This window comes from Tursiops truncatus, chromosome 5 (assembly GCF_011762595.2).
Source record: "Tursiops truncatus isolate mTurTru1 chromosome 5, mTurTru1.mat.Y, whole genome shotgun sequence".
NCBI lineage: Eukaryota > Metazoa > Chordata > Mammalia > Artiodactyla > Delphinidae > Tursiops > Tursiops truncatus.
This window is the reverse complement of record NC_047038.1, coordinates 75849929-75877331: the sequence shown is the minus strand read 5'-3', so window position 1 is coordinate 75877331 and position 27403 is coordinate 75849929. Positions and strand designations below refer to the sequence as shown.

The window sequence follows — 27403 nt, the reverse complement described above, 5'->3', positions numbered from 1 at the left end:
CTTCAGTGCATCTTTTTCCAATTATGAGTCAAAATTTACTAATACCAGGCCTGCAACTGAGAACGGATGTGTACATTAAAACTGTTAAAGGGACCTGTAGTTGGGAAGGAATTACTACGTAAAATCTCCTATAAACTGTCTGCAGGTTGTTTTTTCCCAACCTTCACCTCTGCCTCCCAAAAAGCAAATTATAGAAAGATGGGCTTTAGACTACTACCCACTGGGATTGTTAACTCAAACAAAAACATCTGCCACAACCTTTCTACCTACCATGGGTTATCTGGGGTAAAAGATTTTGAAAATTAATACACTTGCAATTCCAGCCAAATAAATTGACTTCCTTGATACTTGATGTACCAATAATAAACAAAGGCATAAAATGCTTTTTAAAACTTTATTTCAACATAACTATACTTACAGAAATACACTCATATTGGTTATTAGAACGCAATTTAACTTATCCTACACAATTTGGACCAAAAAACTTGGTACATGGTTTGCTTTAAAAAAGAAAGAAAAAGCATTTGCAATCTGGTTTATTTTTCCATCTATTACAAATGTATATAAAAGATCCACCATCAAATGCTGCTAAAGCAAACAGCATGAACCTTGAGAAATTAAACTTTGGTTTGTCTCTGAAAAATAACACGTATTGCACTGTAAAAGTTTATAAAATTGGTGCAACAAAACATTGTTGTAATGTTTCAATGCCAGTTCACAAAGTTCGATAACTAATGGATGTTGATGAGGGTGGGGAGAGCCTATGTGTACGTGTGAAAATATAAAAGCAATCCAATCTAGTTAATATTGCATGTAGATCACAAGTTTACTCAAATCAAGATTCAGATAATTTCTTAAATCTGAATTAACACTACCAGTCCAGTTCATCTGCTGAGGTCAACAAGGAAACTGCACAGTAGCTGTTTTTCTGATTTGTGCAAAAAAGAAAATGAAGTTTCTTCCCCCAGGTTTTCAGTCTAGAACTGAAACTACAGGAAAGGTATTCCTTCCACTGTCAACATTCATGGGGTGATAGGCGATGACTCAAGCTTAAATCTGAATTAGCACTCAGATGAGAAATAGTTCCCAAAGTTAAAGACCACATGACTTTAGAAGTGACTCTAGAGGGAATCTAAAGTCATGACAAAGATAAAATGGCCCTTCTTGGGAGACCAGAGTAAAACACCCAGCCATAGTCATAAGAAACCTTAACAAAAAATGCAGCCCTTTGCAAATGACACCTCAATTTAACTTTAAAAAAGAAAAAAAGGCAGCCCCATAGAAGCAGCTCTGAAAAGAGGAAGAAAATATAACTTAAAATACCTTGAAAACCAATGTGAATATAGGTTCAGAAGATAGTTAAAAGATATATTTTTATAAGACTACCAAGGATTAGGCTTATATTCTAATATTTCAACTTTTGCTCTAGTACTAAACATCAATCTACAAATAACATGTTCACTTTTCATTCCTTTATCAAAAGGGAAAATTCTAGCTTCAATCCTATCCAGTGGAGGGTATGCTGAGAAAATAAAAACATTCAAACAGTTCCATGCAAATATCACATTTTTCAAATGGAAGAACTCCCAACTAGACCAGAAGTTCTTATTACTAATGCACTTTTCATTGAAACAATTTTTAATAAGAACAAATACATGGCATTAAGGTTCAGAACCTAATATAGGCCTGACAATCAAGTCCTTGTTTTCTGGAAGAAAGGCCTCAAGTTCATTCAATTTCCAGTAACAATGTTTTCACAGATCATTTTCATAATAAGGAGTTTTAATTTCCTTCACATTTTTGTTTTTGGCATTCTAGTCTTAAAATCTAGACAAGAAAATTAGTCCAATTCCCCAGAAGTCAGATTTTTTTCTTTTGAAGTATCAAAAGAATCCACAAAACCTCTTCCCAAAACTGATTCCCAATCTGTAATTTGTACTTAACATGAATCTTTTCATGTATACTGTAAAAGGTAACTTATATAAAATGTACCCATGAATATTAAAAAATAGTTGTTAGAAAGATTTAACTAGCCTTATAATTTAAGTTTTAAAACATAAATATTTGCAGCTTAATCTTCCATTGACAATGATTGTCGGAGCTTAGAATTCAACATCATTTACAAATCCCCAACGTGCACACAAAACACACACCAGTAACACAACTTACTCCTCATGTCTTGAGAGAATCTTCCGCTTCTTTAAATCTTTGGCCTCCCAGTCAATTCCAAGTTCAAATGTCTTTTAACTTGGACTTCTCAGAATTTTAACAAGTTTTCCACCCATACTTCAATACTTTTCCTAATCTTTCCTGTTGCATTGCCAAACTCTGAAACCTGCTTCAGAGGTCATCAGACAGAAGAAAATCAATGAAATATAAAGTGGTTATTTCAGAATAGAACATGGGAGAACTGGAATTGTTCAGGGTTCCCTATGGGGATCATACTTTATTGGACTACAATGAATAACTGCTGTCAACAAGAAAAATCCTTTACTGGATTCTTTCATATTCTTTGGTGACTGGCCAAAGAACCTACCAACAAAGTTTGGAAGTACATACTCTTCCATACAAAGTGCCCCACAGGAACACGAGAATAGCTGCAGCTCATTTGAGTCCTCGCCTGTAGAAAAAGGCAGTCACAGGAACAGCTAGGACACCCACTAGTTGGTGGAGATCCCTGAGAAAGTGTGATTTTTTTAATCTGGACTGAATTTAACTTTCACCAGCCTTTTTCACTGTATTCACAGGAAGTAGCAGCTGGTCTACCGGCACTCATACTACCTTTCTCATCATAGGTTTTCTGTAAAATCGCTATGGCTTTGGAATCTCACAAACTGATATTCTGTATAACTTGAAGGAGTAAATTATGCCTCCTAATTCCAGATTTGCAGTTTCCAAATAAAAATTACAGTTCTTTATTCAGCGGAGTAGACATAAAAACACCAACCATCTATGAAAGAGGTTTCCCTCTAAAATACGATTTAACACTGTACATTTAGGAAGTAGATGTACTAAGACAGGCCAAAAGTTTACTTATGGTTGGTATTTGAGATAAAAATCCATTCAGAAAAAAAAAAATCCATTCAGTATAGACCTAGTGGCTTATTTATTGTAAAGTTCAAACTGAGAGCTATGAATTCATTATACGCATTTAAAATAAATAACTTATGAAATGCAGATTCTGGCATAGATATGAATATCAAAATCAATGAATTTAACCTGCATGTTTCATTTGCTCAGAAATTTGCACACATTAATATTCTGCAAAAACGACAATTGCAGCAAAGGAAAAAAGAAAACTGCCCTTTTGCAAACAAGATTAAAAGCATCCCTCCAAAGAGGAAAAAATAAAATGCAAATATATGTATAAAGTGTTACTGTTCAACAAAAATGCTAGTTCTAGAAAAAAATGTAACTGCATAGATTAAAAAACAATGTGCAACATCTTAAGCTATTAAAGCACCGAAATAAAAAAACACACCAAAATCAATGTTTTTATGACAATTAACATATACACAAATAAGAAATATGTATTGATCAAAACTCAGGAAGTAAATACCTGGGCTGATACACTGTCCATTGTTGGCAGAACTTCTCTTCAATTTAAATGTCTCTTTTCATTTCTAAAACAATTTTAAAGTGCTAACTTTATATAAAGCAGGCAAATTCTTCAAGTAATTTGCTATTTAAGTATGCCAATTTTTACAGAGCTAAACAAGGAACTAAGAATAAACTAAAGTGAAACAGGAGTAGACATGGGGAAAAAACTCAATAGTTATAGTTGAACAAATCGACAGAATGCTCTAATACCACCTTGGCCCTCTTGGTTCAATTAAAAGCAAAAGCTAATAGATTTAGCTGGTTTATTACACTAACTCCCTTGGATTTGCTAAAATTTGTACATCATTAGGTACATGGATTCCTAAGGAAAAGAATGCCACTTAAAAATCAAGATTGGATACTAATTAAAGCAATTTTTTAAAAACAAAAGGCTGTCTACTACTACAAATGAATACAAAATGTCACAGACCTTACAAACTAAGAACTGAAGCCTTGCCCAAAGTTTATTTACTCCTGCCCTTGAGCTGCCTCTTCAAGGAAGTATACATTAACCAAATGGCGATTGAGGTGTTTGCTGTAATCTTTTTCCTTTCTAAAAGAACGATCACAGAAGATACAAACAAAATCTCCCTCGGCCACTTTGACTGCCAAGGCTTCCTTTCCATTTTTTCTACTAGTCTCTTGTGGAACTGGCCGAGCCCCATTCAATCCAGAGTCATCACTATCCTCTGACATGTTGTCACTTAGGTCACTTCCATCATGACTGTGGATGCCTTCGTCTTCATCCATTTCCTGAGACTCATTTACTGCCACGGTGACAGGAGGTGATGCCACAGTAGCTGTGGACACTGCTTCACATTTTTCTAGCGGTAGAGGAAGAAGTGGTGGTGAAGCTGATTCTTCAACCGCCGAGTCTCTGCCGGGGGGATTCTCTGTTTTCTTCTCATCAGCGTCCATCTTCATTTCACAAAGCATAGCGTCAGCCTGACGTTTACCATCTGAAGTTTCACCCTCTGGCATATTCAAGTTTTGTTCAGAGGATGAAATACTGGCAGATGCCTTGGTAACAGCAGCAAGACCAGCTAGACTCTTATCTGCCTCTTCTGCTTCCACTTTTTGAAGAGGAGCTTCTTTATGTCCTTCCCCTGCAGGGACTAATTTTTGGTCTTCTGACTCTTCCTCTTTTAAGTCTTCCTTTGGCAGAGGTGGTGATGGTGGTAAGAGATCCTGTGCACCGGCACTTTCCTTTAGAACCTGCCTGTCTTTAACAGGCACTAAGCCAACTTCAATAAGGACTTGCTCCTTCTGCGCCATTTCACTGTGCATGTTGGTCTTTTCCTTGCCATTATCTTTGTGAGGAGACCTTTTGGGGATCGGCTCCACAGGAGGAGGAGGCTCCGCATGAACAGGCCCCTTCTGAACAACCTCGACCTCAGCATGCCCCCCGGGGGGAAGAGGTGGAGGAGGGGATGGGGGGGGAGGGGGAGGAGGAGGCGGCGGCTCCGTCTGAACAACCTCGACCTCAGCATGCCGCTCGGGGGCAAGGGGAGGAGGAGGAGATGGGGGGGCGGCGGGAGGAGGCTCCGTCTGAACAGGCCCCCCCTCAGCAGACTCCATGGGAGGAGGAGGCTCTATCTGAGTGGGCCTCCTCTGAGCAGGCTTGCCGCTTTTTTTACATGATTTACTTCTCAGAGTTTTCTTCTTTGCACTGTTTTTCATGCAACTACTTTGCTTTTTATTCTCCTCTACTTTGCTGTCACCCTTCGGCACTTCCTGACTATTTCTGGATTTGCTTTCTGCCTTCTTTTTCTTTTTTGTCACAGGTTCCTCATCATTCACACGTTCTTGTAAGGAACGGGCTTCAGCTTCTGTCTTCCTTTTGCTTTTCTTGCTTTTACAGCTTTTTTCTGCATTATTTCCTGGGTGCACATCCATCTCTTTAGCTTCCAGTGCCGATTTGCGAGTTCTCGTAGTCACTTGGCTTGAGGCATTACTACAAGGCTTTTTCTCTTTTGAAACATTATCTTTTTTCTCCACTTTTACAGACCTCTCGTTTTTCTTCCCAGTCACATCCCCCTTCATTTTTGTCTGCTCTGTTTCTGTTTTCTCATTGGTGATTTTGTTATCAGGCAAGTCGGCCTCTCGCTTTTTGGTTTTCTTTAGCTTCACTTTTGAGACATCCATGGTCTTATTAGGACAAGTAGGATGCTTAGATTTGAAATGATACTGCAGATTACACTTCTTGGAAGCTGCGTACTCGCATACAGGGCAGTTGAACTGCCGTGGATTAACATGTAGCTCCACGTGTTTTTTGAAGTTACTTCTATCTGCTGTTTTGTAGTCACAGTGTGGGCAGTTAAGAGGTTTAGGCCCATTGTGAACCTGTCTTGCGTGACGGGTTACTTCATGTTGATTAGAGGCCACATAACTGCACTGGTCACACTTAAATGGCTTCTCACCTGAAGGTAAACAAAAGATGTTGCAGAAGGCATACATTAAGAAATGAATTCAAGATTTACTCAAGCATACTTAAAAGGAATTGGATATATATTGAAAAACAAAAAACAAAAAAAACTGACAGAAACTATTTCTTGAAGACTTTATCATGCAACTCATATTTACCATATTTATTTGTATATCTTTTCTCTATCCCTTGACATAGATTCTCATATCAAATGGAGGAATAATTATCTCAGTTAATCATCATCTTCTAAAAAGTTCATCAAATACAGATTCATCAAGAAGTACACAACAGGACTTCCCTACCATTCCAGTGGTTAAGACTCTGCGCTCCCAATGCAGGGGGCACGGGTTCGATCCCTGGTCGGGGAAGATCCTGCATGCTGAGTGGCGTGGCCACAAAAAAAAAAAAAAAAAAGAAGTACACAACAATTACTGGCAAAGTGACTTGCGCTCTTGATGTTAATTTTGGGACAAGGGCACTAAAAAAGAAGGTAATTTTAAAGTTTTCATGTTTAGATAAAACAAATGTATAATGGAGTAGAACATAAAACTCCCATACATTTCAGATAAACCTTGAGACTTCAAAAGAAATATTATACACTATAGGCTACACTCCCAGACCTTCCATGTGAAAGTTTTAAAACAATTCTTGGCCTCAGGGAACAAAAGGCTTTTTCTTTAAATTTAACCCTTTTGTCCATCGTGGCAAGAGCTGAGTCAAGTTTCACTCAGCAAACTTTTCCACTGCCAGAGTTGCTATTCCACAGCAAAAATAAAATAAGTGAGAAATCTTTTCTTGATTTTCTCTCACCTTCTTCTAAAGAATGGGCAAAGAAACTAGGTAAACGAAAAGGGGCATACAAATATATATGGTATATAAAATAAGCACAAAAAGTCATAATCACAGATACATACAAGACCAGAAGCCCACCCCCAACCCCCAAATTAAAGGCATTAAGATTAACTCATTCTACCTGAATACATACCCATCTAGATCACACTCTAGCAAATATTACCAAATGGTATCCATACCCCACTGGTCCAATGGAATGCATAGCAGAAAAATGGAAATTGACATTTATGAAAATTCATCTCTCAAACATTCTCAAATTCACATCAAATCTTATTTAATTTTTTTCATAAAGCAAAACTACTCAGACATGAAGTAAAACCATATAGATGGTAAGCTTTACATGATTAAAAAATGTCTGATGATAGAATACTCGATCACAAAAACAAAAACTTAACCACGTATGTCAGATTGTAAACGTAGCTAACTGGACAACTCTTCTCCACATTAGTCCACTAATAGATTCATAAATGGAGGTTTCTAACAACATGCTGCATTAGTCCACACCTGGCCCTATCTTGTCCTCTCCATTGAATGACTTCAAAGGAGACAAACATTTACTTAACATATATAGACACAGAATGGGGAAAAGATATGTGACATAACAGTTAGGAATTTATTCTACAGTAAGAATACCTGGGGGGATCAAATATGGGCTCTGCAAATTACTGTGAAGTCTTGAGCAAGGTACTGAAAACTCTGTAAGGCTCAATTTCCTCATCTGTAAAATATTCTTAAGTGTTGTGAACTATAAATAATCTAATCCACATAGAGCTCTTAGCAAAGGATAGATAGCCAAGCAGTCAATACACATTACCTGTAATGCATCACTTTTGGAATGGCTGGTAAGTTTTAGAATGGGTAAACAAAAGGGAAGATTTCACGTGTTTATCCTGCCTTACCATATAAACCCTACCTCTCAGTAAACAAAGAGCTGATGAATGGAGCTGATCTCTTTAGGAAAGTATTTGTGCTCATAAAGTAATTAAAATGAAAATGGTCATTTTTAAGTCCTAATGAATGAGGGTATTTACACAGCCAGCATCAAGCAAGGTGCAAACCTCCATCTGTGAAATGGTCAGGGAATGGGAGTTCGTAGGACTCTCTTTAAACAGTGATGGCATCATTTAGTTGCTTCATTCACCCTACCCACATTTTTGCTTTGTTGCCGTTAACCTTTCTTGTATTGAAAGATCTATTCATCAAGTTTAGTTTATTAATACCTAGCTGAATGAAAATTCTTTTGCCCTGAACCAACAGTAATATTTACCTGTTTTTGATCTTTATAAATGTGTCAGATGTCTATTTTATTCTTCCTAAATTAATTTACAGAGATAAGGGAAATTCAAAAAGGGAGTTTTACAAGCTTTACACATTCTTATCAAGAAGAGCCCAGAAAGAGTAACAAGGGAACTTTTAATTAAAGAGTAATAGGGGGATATTACTCAGCAATAAACACAAAGTTCTGATAATGCAGCATGGAATGAATCTCAAAAATACTTTACAGAAGGATGTTACATTTAAGTCAGAGTATCAGTTGAGGGGAGACTATGGGAGTATTGACTAGAAAGGGTAAGGAGGGAACTTTTCTGAAGGTGGTAAAACATTTCATGTCTTCACCTAGATGGTAGTCAAACAAGAGAAAACATACATAAGGTCACTGACCTGTATACCTAAGATGTGTGCATTTTCATGTGTATTAATTAAACCTTAACACTATTTTTTAAATTATTCTAAAATTCACAAAAAGACCCTCAAACCATAACATGTTTCAAATACTTGGTGAAAGGAAAATAATTTTTGCTGAAAAAAATATTTTTCCATCTTAAAGAGTAGTTGATGGAGGTGGAACTTGGCAAGTTGTTAGTTTCCTTTAACAAACATCCATTATACTCATAATGGGAAAATAATCAAAATGAACTCCTATGCTGGCAGGACGGGAGAACTATCCAGTGTCATATCTACAAAAACATCATAAACTGGATGTATTTCCTCCAGGATGAAATGGTAGCATATCCACTCAGAATAGGAAATGGAGAGCTGTGGATTATGTCAGTATCTCTAGACTACCCAAGTGAGGATACTTGAAAACCATTAGTTACAAACACCAATAAAACGCAGAATAACACCAGATTAGGTTAGTGTGTCTGTATATTTCACCAAACCAATACTCTGATCCCTTCTTACTTTAGCCTCAGAAGACCTACCCTAATGGAAGTGCTCCAAGGAAATAACCAATGTGGTTTTGCTTTATAAACCAATTTGTCATTTTAGCTAAAATGTACCAACTCAGCAGAGCCTAGTCTCTTCCAGAAATAAGAGACTGAGCATACACTTCTCTTCCCTAAAATACATTCACATGAACAAGGAAGTGAATGCACAAGATGACCTATAAAGCTCAGACTCAAGACCACAGAGAAAGCATCCAAGATATTCACTCCATGCAACCCAGTCAGAAAGACTACCTACCCAATTTGACCACACTTAGCCTCACTTAATTTGCAAGTGTTATCAGCAACTTCTAAGAGAAGTACTAAAACATAGAATCCGGCTCGAAATAATTCAGCACACTTATACACAAAACAAACTAACCATGTTTGTTTCCTGTTTGTGACTCACAAATTATTGGCATACGATAAAAGACAATGGCTCTGCTCTCTCCATACTCTGTGCTATGCTGTAGTTTCTTGAGCCATTTTCTGAGCCATAATATTCTTTAAACACTGCTGATGACTGAAAATGAGGGTGGGGGAGTCGAGGCCAAACTCGAGCTCTTCTAAATTGGAAGAATGACAATTAACCTTAGATAAAACACTTATCTTCTCTAAGCCAGTGTCCTAATCTATAAACTGGGATTTAAGTATTCTAGAGGTACTAAGATTATAGATAACAAATTCCAATTTTTCAGTACCCAGCATGCATACAATAAATAGTAACTGCTACTCATTATTATGACACTTTTTAAATACTTGCTGTACTATAACAGCAACTACTAAAAATCACCTTTAAAATATAGCAGACAAAAGATAACAGTAACCAATGCAAAATCATTCAGGCAATCATTATTGTCTGGTGTAAAACACCATAGATAAAAATTTATACAGTGACAAAAGTATTATCGATTCAATGAAAAAAATACAAGTGTGTTGTCATTCTGATCCAGTGACACTAATATTAGGTCAACCAGATATGACTTCAAGTGAGACACATTATTATCTACAATTCAAGCATTTAGATTTAATTTCCAGTGTACAAGTTATACAAGGCACAGGGACAGAGGAAAAACTAAATGATACCATGAGAAAGCAAATTAACACAAATCCAGAAGAGGGGACATTCCAGAGGAAAAATGGCCATATTTCTCCAAGGCCTTAGTTTCCCCATTTGTAAAATGGGGACAATAACAGAACTTACTCATCATGAGACAGTTATGAAAACGGAAATGATCCAACTCATGAAAAGCTCTTAAATATTTTATTTAAGGGTTAGAGCACAAGTATCAGTAGGATATGATGGCCTACCCTCAATAAAGCAACCATATTACCCACAGAAAATGAAACCAGGAAGCACCCAAAAGTAATACTAAAAACAGGTTTCTGGTTAAGTGACTCAATAGTTTAGGAGATTGAGAAGGAACATTCAAAGTATAAAACTTGACAAGCATGTAAGGTCAAGTTGAGCCAGTAAGCATGCTGTGAGCCCTCATAGCTGCTCAAATTAGAATTCATACTATAATCAAGTCTTACTCAATCACTGACTTAAAACAGCAATACCCAATAGAAATAAAATGCAAGCAACATAGGTAACTTTAAATTGTCTAGCAGTCACATTACAAAAGTAAAAAAGAGGTAACATTAACTTTACTACTTATTTAACCCAATATATTCAGTATCATGCCAACGTGTAATATTAAAAAATAGATATTTTACATAATTTTCTTCATACTGTTTAAATTCAGGTGTGTTATTTTATACATGTCAATTCAAACCGGCCACATTTCACATGTGGCTAGTGGCTATCCAATTAGACAGCACAAACTGTTAAGGTAATTGGTAATTGTTAACTTAAGGGAGTTGGGTCTACATACACTTTGGTAAACAGCAAGATTTTAGCATACCTCCCCCACAGGGGTATATATTCTAAATTTAGGAAGAGAGTACTCTGATCAGATGTGACTGTTCACCCAGGGTCAGTGTGGCCAAAATGAAATAATTATCCATTCAAGACCACTATGCTTTTTAACTTTGCCATCTACCTACATATTTCGACTTTTTAACTTTGCCATTTACCTACATATTTTGATAACGGGGACCAATTCTGGTGGTGATCATGATAATTTCAGTCACTAGAGGGGATATAAATCTCCCACTTGTTATAGCCCTGCATTTTATCTATTATAGGTTAATAAAATGGGATCCTGGATTATTTATCATTCTTTAAAGTTTGGCTTTTATAAATCAGTCCTCAGATGCCCTATCAATTGTCAAGAGAATAAAGCCAAATTTCAGGACCTGAGCAGGTAGCTAATAAGGAACCCCTGGAACCTGGCAACCACACACTATGAAACTTGGTGTTATACTTTGTTGGGGATGCGGAGGGAGAGTCGGGAAGGAGTATAAGAAGGCAGAGGTTGCTCTAAAAAGGATAAACCAGGCTTGGTCTATGATAGCAGTTCAACTTTTATTACATCATGGAACTTGATGAAGGTCTGATGAAAATTAAGGACACTCCTCCCAGAAAAAGTACACACATACATTTACATTTAGTTTTGGACATTCCACCTACAGACTCCCTGGTTAGGAATCTCCATTTAAATACAGCTTCACACTAGTAGACCACTAATTTTTAACTCTAATTTCAAAATCATATTATAAATGAACTATAAATAAGGAACCAGTTCCAAGTCTAGAAGAACTTTCTTATAATGGTAGTTTACCAATGATAGAAACGTTCCCATTTCTTACCAACCTGAATGAGTACGCATATGTCTGGTTAAATGAGTCTTCTGAGAACTTGAGTAAGGACAAAGTTCACATTTATACGGACGTTCTCCTACAAAAATATAATGATTAATGTTCAAATATGATAAAATAATGCAATTACGATTCTCACTAACAATATACACATCATTCAGTATTGAGCATTTTTTAACAAGGATTTCTTTTTTCCTGTCCCTGGCAAAATGATCGATTTTTATCATGTATTAGAAAGATTATTCAGAATACAACTAACTACATTATTTTAGCTTTGCTGACAAAAAATACCATTGGCTTTCTGAATTCTCACAGCCCTTTTAATTTTCACAGTAATGCTACATGTTATTACATTAAATATTAAGAACTGAAAAATATCTTAGATCAGGTATAAAATTAGAATTATCCTTTTAAAAAAATCCACAACATTGTAAATCAACAATACTTCAATAAAATTAAAAAAAAAAAACTACCCAAATTTTCTGATGCTATGACTTAGGTAACTTTTTTTTTTTTTTTTGCGGTACGCGGGCCTCTCACTATTGTGGCCTCTCCTGTTGCGGAGCGCAGGCTCAGCGGCCATAGCTCACGGGCCTAGCTGCTCCGCGGCATGTGGGATCTTCCTGGACCGGGGCACAAACCCATGTCCCCTGCATCAGCAGGCGGACTCCCAAACACTGCGCCACCAGGGAAGCCCAGGTAATTTTTTTGATCCTTATAAATGATAAATCTACCATTTGAAATTGTTAGCTTAAAGCAATAACATTTTTGAGTGGGGAAGCTGTTGTTGTAAGCTAAAAATTTCAAGTGGTAGATAAAACTTTTATAAAATAGTCAGCTCAGTGTTAAAACAAATTATAATCATAAGGCCACAGGGACTGAGAGCAACTGAAGATGAGAGGCCAGTGATTTAATAAAGAATTTAAGACTCAAAGGCAGGAAACGTGTATTTTTTGGAAACACGTGTCAACCACAAAACATATCAAAAAACCAGCTTGCTAATTTGTTTTCGTATATTCTTTAACCACAAGGTAATAATTATGACCTCAGGCAAGCTTCCTCATCTGTAAAAGTAATAGTACCTTCACTTCCTAGAATTGTGAGAATTTAAATCAAGATAATATATCCAGAGCATTTAACGTAGTGCCTGGCACATAAAAGCCCTCAATAACCATCAGTTATTATTTTGTCTACACTGTAAGTTACAGTAACAGATGTGTCTAAAAAATGGGATAAGGAAAAGACGAGTACAAAAAAAAAAAGAAAGAAAAAAGAGAATGTGTTGATGATGGGACTTCCCTGGTGGCGCAGTGGTTAAGAATCCGCCTGCCAACGCAGGGGACATGGGTTCAAGCCCTGGTCCGGGAAGATTCCACATGCCGCGAAGCAACGAAGCCCGTGAGCCACAACTACTGAGCCTGTGCTCTAGAGCCCGCAAGCCACAACTACTGAAGCTCGCGCGCCTAGAGCCCGTGCTCCGCAATAAGAGAAGCCACTGCAATGAGAAGCCTGCGCACCGCAATGAAGAGTAGCCCCCATTCATTGCAACTAGAGAAAGATAGCGAGCAGCAACAAAGAACCAATACAACCATAAATAAATAAACAAACAGAATGTGTTGATGACTGTGAAATGTGTTCCTAGTAACTATTCAGCTGTTATTAGCCAGCAGCTATAGATTAGCTGTAAATACATTATAGCAACAAAATGCCTACTTTGACCTAGAATAATTTTAAAACAGCTTAAAAATTGTTGAATGTATTTCTGTAAAGAAGATACATACGGACTTCCCTGGTGGCACAGTGGTTAAGAATCCGCCTGCCAATGCAGGGGACACGGGTTCAATCCCTGGTCCAGGAAGATCTCACGTGCCGCAGAGCAACTAACTACGCCCCTGTACCACAATTACTGAGCCTGCGCTCTACAGCCCACATGCCACAACTACTGAAGCCCGTGCACCCTAGAGCCTGCATGCCACAACTACTGAGCCCACATGCTGCAACTACTGAAGCCCAGGTGCCTAGAGACCGTGCTCCAGAAGAGAAGCCACCGCAATGAGAAGCCTGCACACTGCAACAGAGTAGCCCCCACTCACCGCAACTAGAGAAAGCCCACGTGCAGCAACAAAGACCCAATGCAGCCAGTAAATAAATAAATAAGTTAATGGAAGAAAAATTTAATACCCTTACAGATTAACATGAAGAATCCACTAAGGACAATTTACTTTAAAATTCTTCATAACAAAATAGATTGCTTCTATCTGTGCAACTCACCAAAAAAGGCATAAATACTCTAGAAACACTAGTAATTTTTCAGTCATACATATAGGCAAAAATGTCTTTTTTTTTTTAATGTCATCTTTTAAAGTAGAATTTGTGTACTCCAATAAAAACTGATTTTAAAAAAAGTAGAATTTGTGAACTGGTTAAATATCGAGACTACAGACTGAAAAATCTTTTGACTGAAGACTCAAATGAAAATCCTCAGCCCCCTACCATGATAACTACCTATAGAAATGAGATTTGGAACTTTGAATCTTAGTTGTATGTGACCCTGAGCACATCACTTTAGGCTTTCAGTAAACACTTACCCTGTTTTCCTCAGTAAATTGTTCTGAAGATTAGCAGAGAGTAGAAGAAAGCACCTAACACTGAGCCCTCAATACAGGAACATAAGAGACCCACTAAGTGAACTTGAAAAGCAGGCTACCTAAGTAAGAAATAAGAAACAAGCAATTCCTGTTGACGATCATTTCTTATCTCTGCTCTTCAGCACTAGCTGAATTTTTCAATAAATACAACTTCGGAACCATGCATTTAATACCACTGATACTCTCAGAATTTACATAATCAAAATACTATCCTTCTGTGTATACACCAACAACTTGTTTTGAAATTTTTTTCTTTTAAAAAAACCACAAATTAGGTAATACCGGGGGGAAAAGCTTTTAAAAAGTATTAAGACAGGGACTTCCCTGGTGGTCCAGTTGTTAAGAATCCACCTTCCAATGCAGGGGACATGGGTTCGATCCCTGGTCCGGGAACTAAGATCCCACATACCACTGGGCAACTGAGCCTGAGCTCCACCAACTAATGAGCCCGTGTACCACAAATGCAGAGCCCACGTGCTCCGGACCCCTGCACCACAACTAGAGAGAAGCCCACGCATGGCAACGAAAGATCCCACATGCCGCAACTAAGACCCAACACAGCCAAAAATAAGATAAATAAATAATTTTTTTAAAAAATGTATTAAGTCCAAGTAAGTTTAACACTAAAATGTGAAATGAGATATGTACAACCAATGTTAGCTATGTAAGTCATAACCTTATTGTGGAAATATCAACTTTAATGTGGAGAAAAAGTAATGAATGATGAAGTATATAAAATACAGCTATTAAAATTAGTCACCTGGACTGTAAGTAAGTGAAAATAAACCACTATAAGAAAAAACATTAAATGGCAAAAAGTAGAGATCCTATTTAAAAAAAAAAAGTATACATAAAGTATACATAAAAAATTGGAAATATACAACAAAACCGAAATTTTTCCAGTTCTCTCCATTTTCCTTTTTTTAATTCTAAAAATGTCTTACAATTCTAAAAAGTCTTACATTTTTAGAATCTAAAAATATCTTACATCTAAAAATATCTTACATTACATTACATTGGAGTACATCTCAATAAAGCTGTTATTTAAAAAACTGAATTGCCAAATATGACAGAATATTAATAACCCTTGAGTATAGGTGATGGGGACCCATGGGTGCAGTGGGGCATTCTCTTTACTTCTGAGATGTTTGAAATTTTTCTTTCTTTTTTTTTTTTTTTGCGGTACGCGGGCCTCTCACTGTTGTGGCCTCTCCCGTTGCGGAGCACAGGACGCGAAGGCTCAGCGGCCATGGCTCACGGGCCCAGCCACTCCACAGCATGTGGGATCTTCCCAGACCGGGGCATGAACCTGTGACCCCTGCATCGGCAGACGGACTCTCAACCACTACGACATCAGGGAAGCCCTGAAATTTTTCATTTTTAAAGTGTTTTATTTGGGGGGTAGCATACACTTATAAACAAGAAAGGTCCTCTTACCTGTATGAGTTCGAACATGCTGAACATAATTGTTTTTTCTGTCTGAAAAATAGTTGCATTTTCCACATGTGTATACTTTCCTTGGAAAATGGTTTCTCAAGTGTTTCCTCCAGTGATATTCGCTTACTGTGGTGTACGTGCAAATGATGCACTTGTAGACTCGCTCATTGTCCCCGGCTCGGGTGTGGTGTTTCAGGTGAGCAGTATAGTGATCATAGCGATTGGTATTGTAGCCGCAGCGGTCACAGCGAATGGGGCCCTTGGAGAAATCTCCCTCTTCCCCAGTGGAAGAGCCACATTCCCTGGCTTTGGCTTGCTTCTCTGCACTTTCCTCCACAAAAAATTTCTTGGCACTATGAACTCGGATGTGATGCACAAACTGTTCTTCAGATTCTGCTTCATACTGGCATGGTTTACAGCGAAAGGGCTTGGTCTTCAAGTTCTTGCATTTGTCCTCTGCTACAGGTGTTTCCCGAGGAAGATCTTTATTTGCGCTGTACGGTTCTGAGGCAGCTGACACCTCAAACACAGGCCGCGGCTGCACAACACTGAGTTCCAAACTCTCCAGTTCCATGTTTTCCAGCCCACTGGGCTCGCCTTTTACCTCAGGAGACTCCTCAAGTCCTTCTCCGTCACTATCTGAAAAGTTGTTCTCCCCAACAGGCATCAATTCTGCCATCTGTCTTTCTTCGCCAACCAGGTAATCACAGCAGCCGCCGTTTACTTCCCCAGTTAAGGCCACATTTGCCAACATGATGAGCTGAGGCGCAGCCAGTTCAGCTCTGGAGAGATCAGGCAAGTCATACATGTCGTTAGGCAAGGCCATGCCCATGGTGCCACTGCCGGTGAACAGACCTCCTCCTCCGGAAGACTGCCCCATTACCTGGGTGGCCATAACGGTGTTCTGCATTCAAAACAAAACAAATAACACGAAAGCACCACTTTAAACACAACTTTTACTGGTCTAAAACCACAACATCACTGTAATTCTTCGTAATTTAAAAAAAATACATTTTCCCATATAATCTTTAAACTCAATCAGCCTCATTAACTACTGAAAATAAGCCTTTACAATATTTTTGTAATTCCAAATTCTCTTTACTGCAGTCATCAAAAAAATTTCTATGACCCCCTACAAAAAATTCTATCAAGCGTTTGACACAACTCATCCATCAACTAGGTTTACCACTAGTGTGCCTTCCCTCAAGCACTTTTAATTTCTCTGGTAGAAAAATATAAGTAACCTTCATTTTTAGTGTTAATTAAAATTATATTTTATATTCCATACATGAATTCCATACATAAATTCCAAACATGCTGTCCTCCCATCTCCTGCTTCAACAGCTTACTGGTCTGAATCAGAAAGGGGAAAAATTCAAAAGCCAACTGTGCACTTATTAAGTATAGTCTGGAAAGTAGAAGCCTGTAATAATTGGCCAGTGGATTAAATCTCATATGAACTCAACTACCTCCAAAAGAATAAACTACAGTTGACCCTTGAGCAAGGGGCTAGGGGCACTAACTCCCTGGTGTAGTCTTAAATCTGAGTATAACTTTTGACTCCACAAAAACTTAACTATCAACAGCCTACTGTTGACCAGAAGTCTACCGATAACATAAAGAGTAGATTAACACATACTGTGCATGTTACATATATTATATATACTGTATTCTTACGTACTGTATTCTTACAATTAAGTGAGCTGAGAAAAGAAAATGTTATTAAGAAAATCAGGGGCCTCCCTGGTGGCACAGTGGTTGAGAGTCCGCCTGCCGATGCAGGGGACGCGGGTTCGTGCCCCGGTCCGGCAAGATCCCGCGTGCCGCGGAGCGGCTGGGCCCATGAGCCATGGCCGCTGGGCCTGCACGTCCAGAGCCCGTGCTCCGCGGCGGGAGGGGCCGCAATGGTGAGAAGCCTGCGTACCGCAAAAAAAAAAAAAGAAAGAAAATCAAAAGAGGGGCCAGGCCGGGCTGGGCTGAGAGGGAATAGGAGACTCAACCCCAGCACCCATGACCGTGATTTTCCAGGTGATGCCTGTGATTCTTGACACCTTCATTTATCCAACACCTTCCGAGGCCTGGCCCTGGGATGCAGCCTGGCAATAATCAGCTCAGTCTCTCCCTTTGAGGGCTGACAGCATAGCAGCGATACATCATCCTGATAAGCCTATTGACTCACCAAAGTTGTGACAAAGTAGCCTGCAGAATAGGGAGCTAGTCCTGGGGTTCTGGGCCCGCTGAATCCTGCTTATCTATGAAATGCAGTTAACACATCAGCTGGACCTATTTCCCAAACACAGGGTGACCCTTCTGTTATTTAATGATGTAAAAAATGCTTGAGAATAAAGGCCATGGAAGGCGACATTGATGGCTCGTTAATAAACCCTACAGTGACTGTCGATCCATTTCAGATACTTGTGGCAGCAAACAAAGCAGTTCACCTCTACAGACTGGGAAAAATGAAGACAAGAACTCTATCTACTGAAATTATTTTCAATCTTTCCCCAAATAACAATACTTCAGAGGCCTTGAAAAAATTTGGTACCTCGGCAAATGACACATCAATTCTAACTGCTTATACTGAAGAGGGGGAAAAACAAATAAATCAAGAAGACCTAATATCTCTGATAGAAGGTCAAAAGTTTCTCTGAAAAATCTCCCAGAAATAACACATATTACAGAAGTCAAAAAGATATATGAACTATCTTCACAGGAAGAAAGTATTGGGACGTTATTGGATGGTATCATTTGTAGAATGTCAACAAAAGATGCTCTGTGAAATGGGGACTTCCCTGGCAGTCCAGCGGTTAGGACTCCGCGCTTCCAATGGCGGGGTGCGGAGGCGCATGGGTTCAATCCCTGCTCGAGGAACTGAGATCCCACATGCTGTGCAGCGTGGCCAAAATATAAATTGGAAAAAAAAAAAAGATGTTTTGTGAAATGACAGAAATATTAAAATTTTTCAGCACTAAAAAAAGAAAATCATAAGTGAAAATATATTTAAAGTACTGTATTTATTGATACCATAAGTTTGTGTACAACATGTGTATAAGACATCCATCTTGTCTTATACGATACAAAATACTGTTGATGTTAAACATATTACTAACACTAGACATCAAAAATATGAAAAAGAAATTCATACTTATTTACAGGTATAACATTTATGCATTGACAACAAAGAAGCAGCAATATGATTGCTTTATGGTAACCTAATACCATCAACACGATTGCATCCCGGTAGTCTAGTGTACATGCAAATGAATCTTTATTAAAATTTATGGCATATAGTATTACAGTTATATTCATCATACAGCATTGGAAATGTCACATTTTTTTTAAAAAGCCACTTACCTGAGATGACAGGCTGATACATAATTTGACCAAGTAGGAGAGAGAAAGGCATACTGTATGGTACTATAACTTTTGAAAGCAAAGTTACAGAACAGTAGGAAAACTAACACATAATTAATTTTATATTAAATATCAGTCACCTCATACCAATGTAAGGATAGGCTATCCACGTCAATACAGGTTTTGCACACCATGTTCTACACAATGAACCTGTAGGCGATAAAGATGATGACACAATAACATCTCAGGGTTCTTGCCATAAAGTTACTAGATTTTCACAAGACACTCACACACAACAGATTAGTTCATTAACTGTACAGTATGATGATTATTTACTATTCATTAAGTGGAAGTGGATCATCACAAAGGTCTTCATCCTAATAGTTGTCATTCACACTGAGTAGGTTGAGGGGAGGAAGAGGAGGGGTTGGCCTTGCTGTCTAAGGGGTGGAAGAAGTGAAGGAGATGAAGGGTAAGGCAGGAGAGCCAGGCACACTCATGTAACTTGATGGAAATACATCCTAATTTTTCTGTCTGACTTTTTTGCTTTTTTTATTTCTCCTAAAATGTTTCCATGTGGTACCAATCCTTCCACGCTTTGCTTTAGTTTTAGTGCCTGTATCACAGAAGGTCCATGCTGTGAAAGGAGTCAAAAACAGTCTTGAATAATCAGAACCCTTCGGTCAGATTGTCAATTTGTTTCTGACACTGCTTCTTCTGCATCTTATTCCTCATCACCTGGCGCTGGTTCCAAAGCACTCATCTCCATCAAGTCATCTTAATGCCTCTGATGTGTTTATTAGCTCTTGAATTTCTCCAAGATCCCTATCTTGACACCCTTCACCCTCCACCTTTTTTCTTTTTCTTTTTGCCATATCCAGAATCTCATGATTTCCTTGATTGGCTCTGTTGTAAATCCTGTAAGTCATGCACAACATCTGGACACAGTTTTCTCCAGCAGGAATTTACTGTTTGGGGCTTGACAGTCTTCACAGCTTTTCCTATAACAACAGCCAACTTCAATCATGTAATCCTTCCAGACTTTCATGATGTTCTATCAGGGTTCCCCTTCCACAGCACTGACAATCTTTCCATAGACTACCATGTGTAATGAGCTTTAAAGACTCCCTAATCTAGAGGCTGAATTAGAGACAGTTCTGTCTGGGGGAAAGCAGACCACTTCAACATCATTAATGTTGAACTCATGGGGTTCTGGGTGGCCAGGGGTATTATCCAAATCAAAACTACTTTAAAAGGCAGTCCCTTACTGGCAATGTACTTCCTGACTTCAGAGACAAAGTATCAATGGAATCAATGCAGAAAAAGGGTTCTCATTGTCCAGGCCTTCTTGTTGTACAACCAAAAGACTGGCAGCTGGGGACTTCCCTGGTGGCACAGTGGTTAAGAATCCACCTGCCAATACAGGGGACACGGGTTCGATCCCTGGTCTGGGAAGATCCCACATGCCGCAGAGCAACTAAGCCCGTGCGCCACAACTACTGAGCCTGCGACCTAGAGCCCGCACACCGCAACGAAGAGTAGCCCCCACTCACTGTAACTAGAGATAGCCCACACGCAGCAACGAAGACCCAACGCAGTCAAAATATATATAAAATAAATAAATTAAAAAAAAAAAAAGACTGGTGGCTGGTGTTTATGCTTTCCCCTCAAGGCTCGGGGGTTAGCAGCTTTATAAGGGCAGTCCTGATCCTAAACCCCACTGCATTTGCACAAAACAGAAGAGTTAGCCTAACCCCTCCTGTCTTAAATCCTGGTGCTCATTCCTCTTCCTAATAAATGTCCTCTCATTTTTTTCCATAATAGGGCACTTTTGTCTGCATTAAAAACCTTGAGACTTGTGGTTGCCAAGGGGGAGGGGGGGTTGGGAGAGGGACAGAGTAGGAAGTTGGGGTTAGCAGATGTAAGCTATTATATATAGAATGGATAAACAAAGTCCTACTGTATAGCACAAAGAACTACATTCAATATCCTACGATAAACCATAAAAAAGAATATTAAAAAAAGAATTTATATATATGTATAACAATCACTTTGCTGTACAGCAGAAATTAATACAACATTGTAAATCAACTATACTTCAATTTAAAAAAAAGTCATTGAGGAAAAAGAATAGCAGCCTGAACAGGTTTTTTTTTTTTTAACTGAAGTATAGTTGATTTACAATGTTGTGATCAACGACTTTCTTTTAATATTTATTTATTTGGTTGCACCAGGTCTTAGTTTCAGCTCTCCAGCTCCTTAGTTGTGGCATACAAACTCTTAGTTGCAGCATTCATGTGGGATCTAGTTCCCTGACCAGGGATCGAACTTGGGCCCCATGCACTGATCTTATCCACTGTGCCACCAGTGGATTGGGAACTTGTCTGCTGCGTCTTGATTGGCAGACACTACTTCTGTTATCTTCACATGTTTTAAGCTAAATCTCTTCCTAAAATTATCAAAACAACCTTTGCTGGCATAAAATTCTCCAGCTTTAGATCTTTCACCTTCCTTTTGCTTTAAGTCATCATATAATGACTTTGTTTTTTCTCAAATCATATTTAGAGTCCATAGGTATGCCTTACTTATAGCAATCCTGCACCAACGTAAAAACTGAATTCTTAATTCGAGATAAAAAGGTATTTCCCAAAACATGCAAGGTTTTCAGGCCTGCTGGCGTAGATGCAGTGATGACCTCACAAATTTCCTTTTTTTTCTTTTTTAACCATTGGTCCTTAGGGTCAATTCATTTATCTTGAAATGGTGGGCAACCTCAAGTGCGGATATCAATCTACCCCAGTACACATCAAACAATTCAACTTTTTCTTGTAAAGTCTTGACTCTACTCTGCTTCTGGGGAGCACTTCCAGCATCACAAGTGGCACTATGGGGTCCATGATGTTATTCAAGGTTTCTGGTATTGCACTGAACAGGATGAAAAATATGCGAGAACCGTGAGTGGTGACTTTTTATTGCCACACAATTTACTGGAGAGACTGCTCACGTGGAGATGATTACCTCACCTGGCATTTTAAGCAGATACTTGCAACACTTGAGCTCACCAAAATTAACAAGAGGTGGCCACAAAATTATTACATTAGTACAGTATGTACTACAGTTAATTTTAAGCAATTATGATTTAATAATGAATCTTTATGTTTGCATTTCTGTGAATGGCACTCGTGTGGTTGGTTATGAGTTTGTGTGCGTTTTGATAAATTTTACCTTTTATTAGATTTTTGTTATTTTATGGCAGTAAATGATAAGAGACTAGTATCTACATATATTTTACATATTAATAACATCTATTTCCTAATTTTTTATATTAATAGGGTGCATGGTTCATCTGTTAATTTTTTCAAAATATTGCAAATCTCCAAAAAATTACAATATATTTCTTGAAAAAAAGCCACGTATAAGTGGACCCTCAGAGTTCAATCATGTATTGTTCAAGGATCAACTATATTATAAAAGTACCACTTAGTTTCTTTCCCTTTCTCTTTTTTTTTTTGTGATGACGACCTGTTAAAAAGTAAAAAAAAATTACGGACCTTTCCTCCTGTGAAAAGAGAAGTTTGGTGTATTTAAGAGATCACAAATCAAAGTAAAGAAACTTTCAAATCCCCATATAAAACAGCCGATCAAGTCATCTCCGCAATCAGCAACTTTCTTGCATTGCGCTTGACTTGGCTCACTTGCCTATCGGAGCCATTACAAGATCACCTTGAAAACATATTGGGCTTTTTATAAACAGTCTTCACACTTTACTTTCCAATCTAAAAGGTGTTATTCACAAATTAGGTGTTCTCCTGCAAAATAGGTGGCAAAGGCTAAAAAAAAATGTTAAACCCAAAATACAAAAAGTAATCCTGTCTCACCCAAGTGCATAAACACAAACCGGTTGAGTCACAGGTACCAACAAAAGTTGGAATCAAATGCCATCACACAAAGCAAACGCTGTCCAAGGGTTTAACAGCCCAGACTACTCGGTAATTTCTAATTCTTCCCAAACCCTAACTACCATCCCCAAAGGGATTTTAACGTTGGTCGGGAAGACTGTCCAAGCACAGTCCGAAAGCCCAACGTGCTACGCGAATTCCTACGTGCTGCTGCCACCACCGCCTGCCTCGGCGGCGGCATTCCTAACTCAAATAGGCATTCGGCCATTTTCTCAAAATACGTACCAAACACAAAGCAGCTCTTTGCAAACTCGGGAGCTCTCGCTTCCTCTCGGCTCGGCCCGCTCACTGCACCACTGACACACCAGTTGCCGCCACACTCGTCCTGAACCTTTCCCTGGGCTCCCCAACACTAAAGACTGCAAGACGGGCAAACTCGGGGTGCCGCTGGCCAGGTCAAGTCTTCCCCAGTTCAGGCTGCCCCCTCCTGGCCCGCGCGCCGGAGTCCGGGAAGAGGGAGGAAAGTTACCGCGTCGCCGCCGTCCCGGCTGCTCGCCGGCCCCAGCCTCGCCCTCCGCAGGGGGCCGAGGAGCCGCCGCGAGCGCCCTCCCGAGGCGCCGGGCCCCGAGCGCCGGAGGGGGCACCCCGCGCCCCGGAAGTTTGCGGGTTCACTCCCCCACGGCGCCCCGCGGGACGCGCGCCCCGACCCCGCCGACGGCGGCGGCTAGGTGGCCCCACGCAGAGGGCCCCGGCGGCGGGGCGGCCCGATCGCAGAAATCGCTGTCCAGCCCCATTGGCAGAACCACCCGAGCCCCAGGCTGACTCAACCCTCCCGGCCGCACTCAACGGCGCCTTCCGGCGAAAGGGAGAGGCTGCAGAGGAAGGGGGCGGGAGGACCGCCGGCAAGCAAGGAGCTGCGGCGGGACCTGGAGCAGGAGCACGAGAGGAAGTTTCAGAACTAGGGCCCCAAGCAGCTCCGCTCCTGGCCTCAGGACAAGACTCCCAGGGACGCCCGGGCCCGCGCGGAGGCGGCGGCCCGGCCTCAACTGGGGAGGGGGTCCCGGCGCCGCGCCGCTCCCCACCAACGCCCCCGGCCCAGCCCCCGGACCGCGACGGTGTAACCCGATCCCGTTCAGCCGCCAGTCCCCGCCCGACGCGGCCGCCACCGCCGGAGCCACAGTATCTGCAAATCAGCCCTGGACAGCGCCTCGCTCCGCGTCCTTCCGCGCCCTCCCCCTCCCGCGGCAACCGCCGCCACGACCGCCCGGCCGGCCCGCCGCCCCCACCCAACCGTCACCCAGACCGCGCCACGCTTACCGGCCTTCCTGGGCGAGGAGGGGCGAAGACCCGCGTCGCCGCTCCTTCTCGGACTACTTTTCTTTGTTGCTGGAGTTTCGGGGGAGGGGAGGGAGAGGGCGGAAAAGTTGGACGCTGGGGCAGTCGAGGCCCGCGAAGACCCAGGAGAGGGGCTGCAGAGAGTGTTCAGGCCTCCGGCTCTCGCCCTGCCGTCCCGGCCGCCGCCGCCGCCTGGGGCCCCGGGCCTCGGCGGCGCTTGCTCTGCTCCTGCGCCGTGAGCTCTCGGGAGCCGCACATTCCAACACAGAAGGCTGCAACGCGCACCCGGCCCGCGCCGCCGCCGCCGCCGCCACTCCCGGGACACGCCCCCTCCGCCTCCCGCGCGCGCCCGCGGGACACGCCCCCTCCACCGCCCCCGCGCGTGGCCGCCTGGCGCGCCCCGCCCCTGGACGAAAGAGGTTGCTCTGGGCCCCGGCTGTGCTGGGGGCGCGCCAAGAGGTGGAGGTCCGTAATCTCCCCTGACCCCCAACTCTGACCCTTAGGTCTAAAGAGAAGAGCGCTCTGCTCCCATTCTTGATTTCCTTCATAAACTAACAACAGAAAAGTTATCCCCCAGCCCTGGAGTGCATGCACGAGAAAGGCGCTGTTAAAAGAAAAATCTACAGACTTTGACCATTCTCTTTAGAAGGACTGTCACCCGCCCTTTCAAGTCTAAAGCGCTCAAAAATACCTTTCAGAATCTCTTCAAGTCTCCATCCATAGCCACCCTTAACCAATTAAGCTTTGTTTTAAGCTTCTTTAGAAAAAAACAAAAAAATTATATATATATATATGAACTGATTGAGGTTTTTTTCTTACTGTTTAAAATTTGGAAGGCATATATATGTATATATGTAAGAAAAAAAACCTCAATCAGTGAGTTGTAAGAAGAAAATGTTTCGGGAAGATCGTGGACCCAAAATTCACGAATGAGGACAGAGGGGACAAGTCCCTAGACACAGAAAGTAGCAGGTCATTGCTGAACCTTCGAAGCACTATTTCAGTGTAGCAATTACCCTCAGATTATAGAGGGTAAAAAGGGTGTTAAACACATGGCGGCTGCTTCATGAGCAAGTGTCCCATAGTAACCTGCTTCCACGTTTATAAAGTGGGGTAACCATGCATGTTACCTGGTACATAGTAATATGCTGTAAAGGTAGCAGCAAGTACTAGGAGGCTTCAGAGTAGGAAGATAGTTTCTAACCAAGAGGATCTAGAAACTTCTCACCGTAGGTGATTATCCAGTCTGGTCCTGGAGAATTAGAAGGCTAGAGAACTGTTTCTCCTTTCCTCTGTTGCTTTGAGAAATCACTTCTCTTAGAATGGATAAATGACAAGGTCCTACTGTATAGCACAGGCAACTATATTCAATATCCTGTGATAAATCATAATGGAAAAGAATATGAAAAAGAATATATGTATAAATGAGTCAATTTGCTGTACAGCAGAAATTAAACACAACATTGTAAATCACCTATACTTCTATAAAATTAAAAAAAAAAAAAGAAAGAACATCTCTTGAGTTTTGTCCAAAAAATGAAGAGGTTGTACTAGTGATGACTAAAATTCTCAGCAGCTTAGAAATCTGAGGTGCTTTTTATTCTGTTAAATTTTGAATCTCCTGCAGGTGTTTTCTAGAAAAATTATATATATATTTTAGTTCAATATACCCTAGTTTCTTCTCTGTAGCTTCTTTTGCCCTCTGTGGGGAGACCCACCAGTAGGTCTTGAGCCACACTGGCTTCAAGAATGATGGTGTCTGAAGACAGGGATTTACAGCCTGATCTAGTGCTGTTGATGGCAGCTTCATCTCCCCTCGCTGCCAGTTGGGCCTCGACCTTCTGTTCTGGTTCTGGTAACTGGAACACAGTGTCTTATCCATGACAGTATCTGCAGCTTGAGCCACAGAGGTGTTCCCTAAATGCTGAGGGACGGGAAGGAGGTGAGCAAGGGAGGTCCAGAATGAGCCGGGATCCTTCCTGCCTCCTCATGGAGCCCAGACCACATTTTGAACTACTCTCCCCTCGTTCCTCTTCCCTTCACCTCACTGGCCTTGTTGAACCCTGGCTACTCTCCCAACTTGCTGTTCTTTTTCTGAAAGACTATCCAGTACCTCTCTGTCCATCCCGCTCACTCCCTCCCCTCCTGGGTCCAATGTTATCTTCTCAGTGGTCGCACTCTTTAGAATTACAGCCCCATTCCCTTTACACCCAATCCTACTGTCCTTCCCTGCTTTGTTTTTCTTATTAGCATTTATCACTAACAAACATGCCATGTATTTTATTTATTCATTTTATTTACCATTTTATTGTTTATCTTTCCTTACTAGAACCAAGGTGCAGAAGGGCAGAGAAATTAGTCTTTATCTCCAGTGCCTGTAACATGGTAGTTACTCAACATGTGTTCGTTAAGTTTACAGGATCCTAGCTTGGTGTCACAGTCTCTCAAAATGGGGCCCCTCATATCCCCATTGGTACCCCCAGCTCAATGCCCATCACAGACTTCCCTCATGCTAAATGCTGGCCTGCTTCTTTGAATGGCCCCTAAAATATCCCCTTTTCAATAGCTGTTTGTTGAATGGACAAATAAATGCTCTCAGATCACCGGTTCCTGTGCGCTGCCTTCCTGTCGAAAATCTCCCTTCCGGCTCTTCTGCATATTGTATTCCTAGCACACTCCTAGTTCCACACAGCAGTCTTTCCTTGGATTTTCCTTGGTGAAATTTAAGAGTCCGTTTGGGCCTCCAGGGTCCCTCCATTTGCCCCTGTTTAAATACAAGCCATAACCCTCTCCCTGCACAGCCCTGCCCCTCCCCTGCATTCCATCTATTTGCTCTTGCCTTCCCTATTTTCCTTCTTCCTAGGATTCTCCCTCCATATGGTA

At 40.6% G+C, this 27403-nt stretch overlaps 1 protein-coding gene and 1 pseudogene across 5 annotated transcripts; one reads left to right on the top strand and one right to left on the bottom strand.

Annotated features, from left to right (window-relative positions):
• Window positions 1-380: 380 nt before the first annotated feature.
• On the bottom strand, window positions 381-24635 carry LOC109548828 (RE1-silencing transcription factor). Of its 5 annotated transcripts, XM_033857084.2 has the most exons (5): window positions 24503-24631; window positions 23471-23672; window positions 15933-16836; window positions 11843-11926; window positions 381-6020 (listed from the first exon to the last, which is right to left on the bottom strand). In XM_033857084.2, exons 3-5 carry the CDS (start codon window positions 16825-16827, stop codon window positions 4069-4071), a joined length of 2931 nt encoding a protein of 976 aa, XP_033712975.1. In that variant the 5' UTR covers window positions 16828-16836; window positions 23471-23672; window positions 24503-24631; the 3' UTR covers window positions 381-4068. The 5 variants fall into 5 exon arrangements, with proteins under 5 accessions (XP_033712975.1, XP_033712976.1, XP_033712977.1 ...); XM_033857085.2 differs by lacking the exon at window positions 23471-23672 and having other exon boundaries at window positions 24503-24635; XM_033857086.2 differs by lacking the exons at window positions 23471-23672; window positions 24503-24631 and adding an exon at window positions 17625-17848.
• LOC109548808 (EKC/KEOPS complex subunit TPRKB pseudogene) lies at window positions 18192-18721 on the top strand (annotated as a pseudogene).
• Window positions 24636-27403: the final 2768 nt, after the last annotated feature.

Coding starts and splice junctions, on each gene's coding strand:
- LOC109548828 (XM_033857083.2), bottom strand. CDS start 16,842: ATGCAGAACACCGTTATGGCCACCCAGGTAATGGGGCAGTCTTCCGGA. Junction 11,927..15,932: donor GCATGTTCGAACTCATACAG/GTAAGAGGACCT, acceptor ATATTTTTGTAG/GAGAACGTCCGTATAAATGT. Junction 6,021..11,842: donor ACATATGCGTACTCATTCAG/GTTGGTAAGAAA, acceptor GTTTACCTTCAG/GTGAGAAGCCATTTAAGTGT.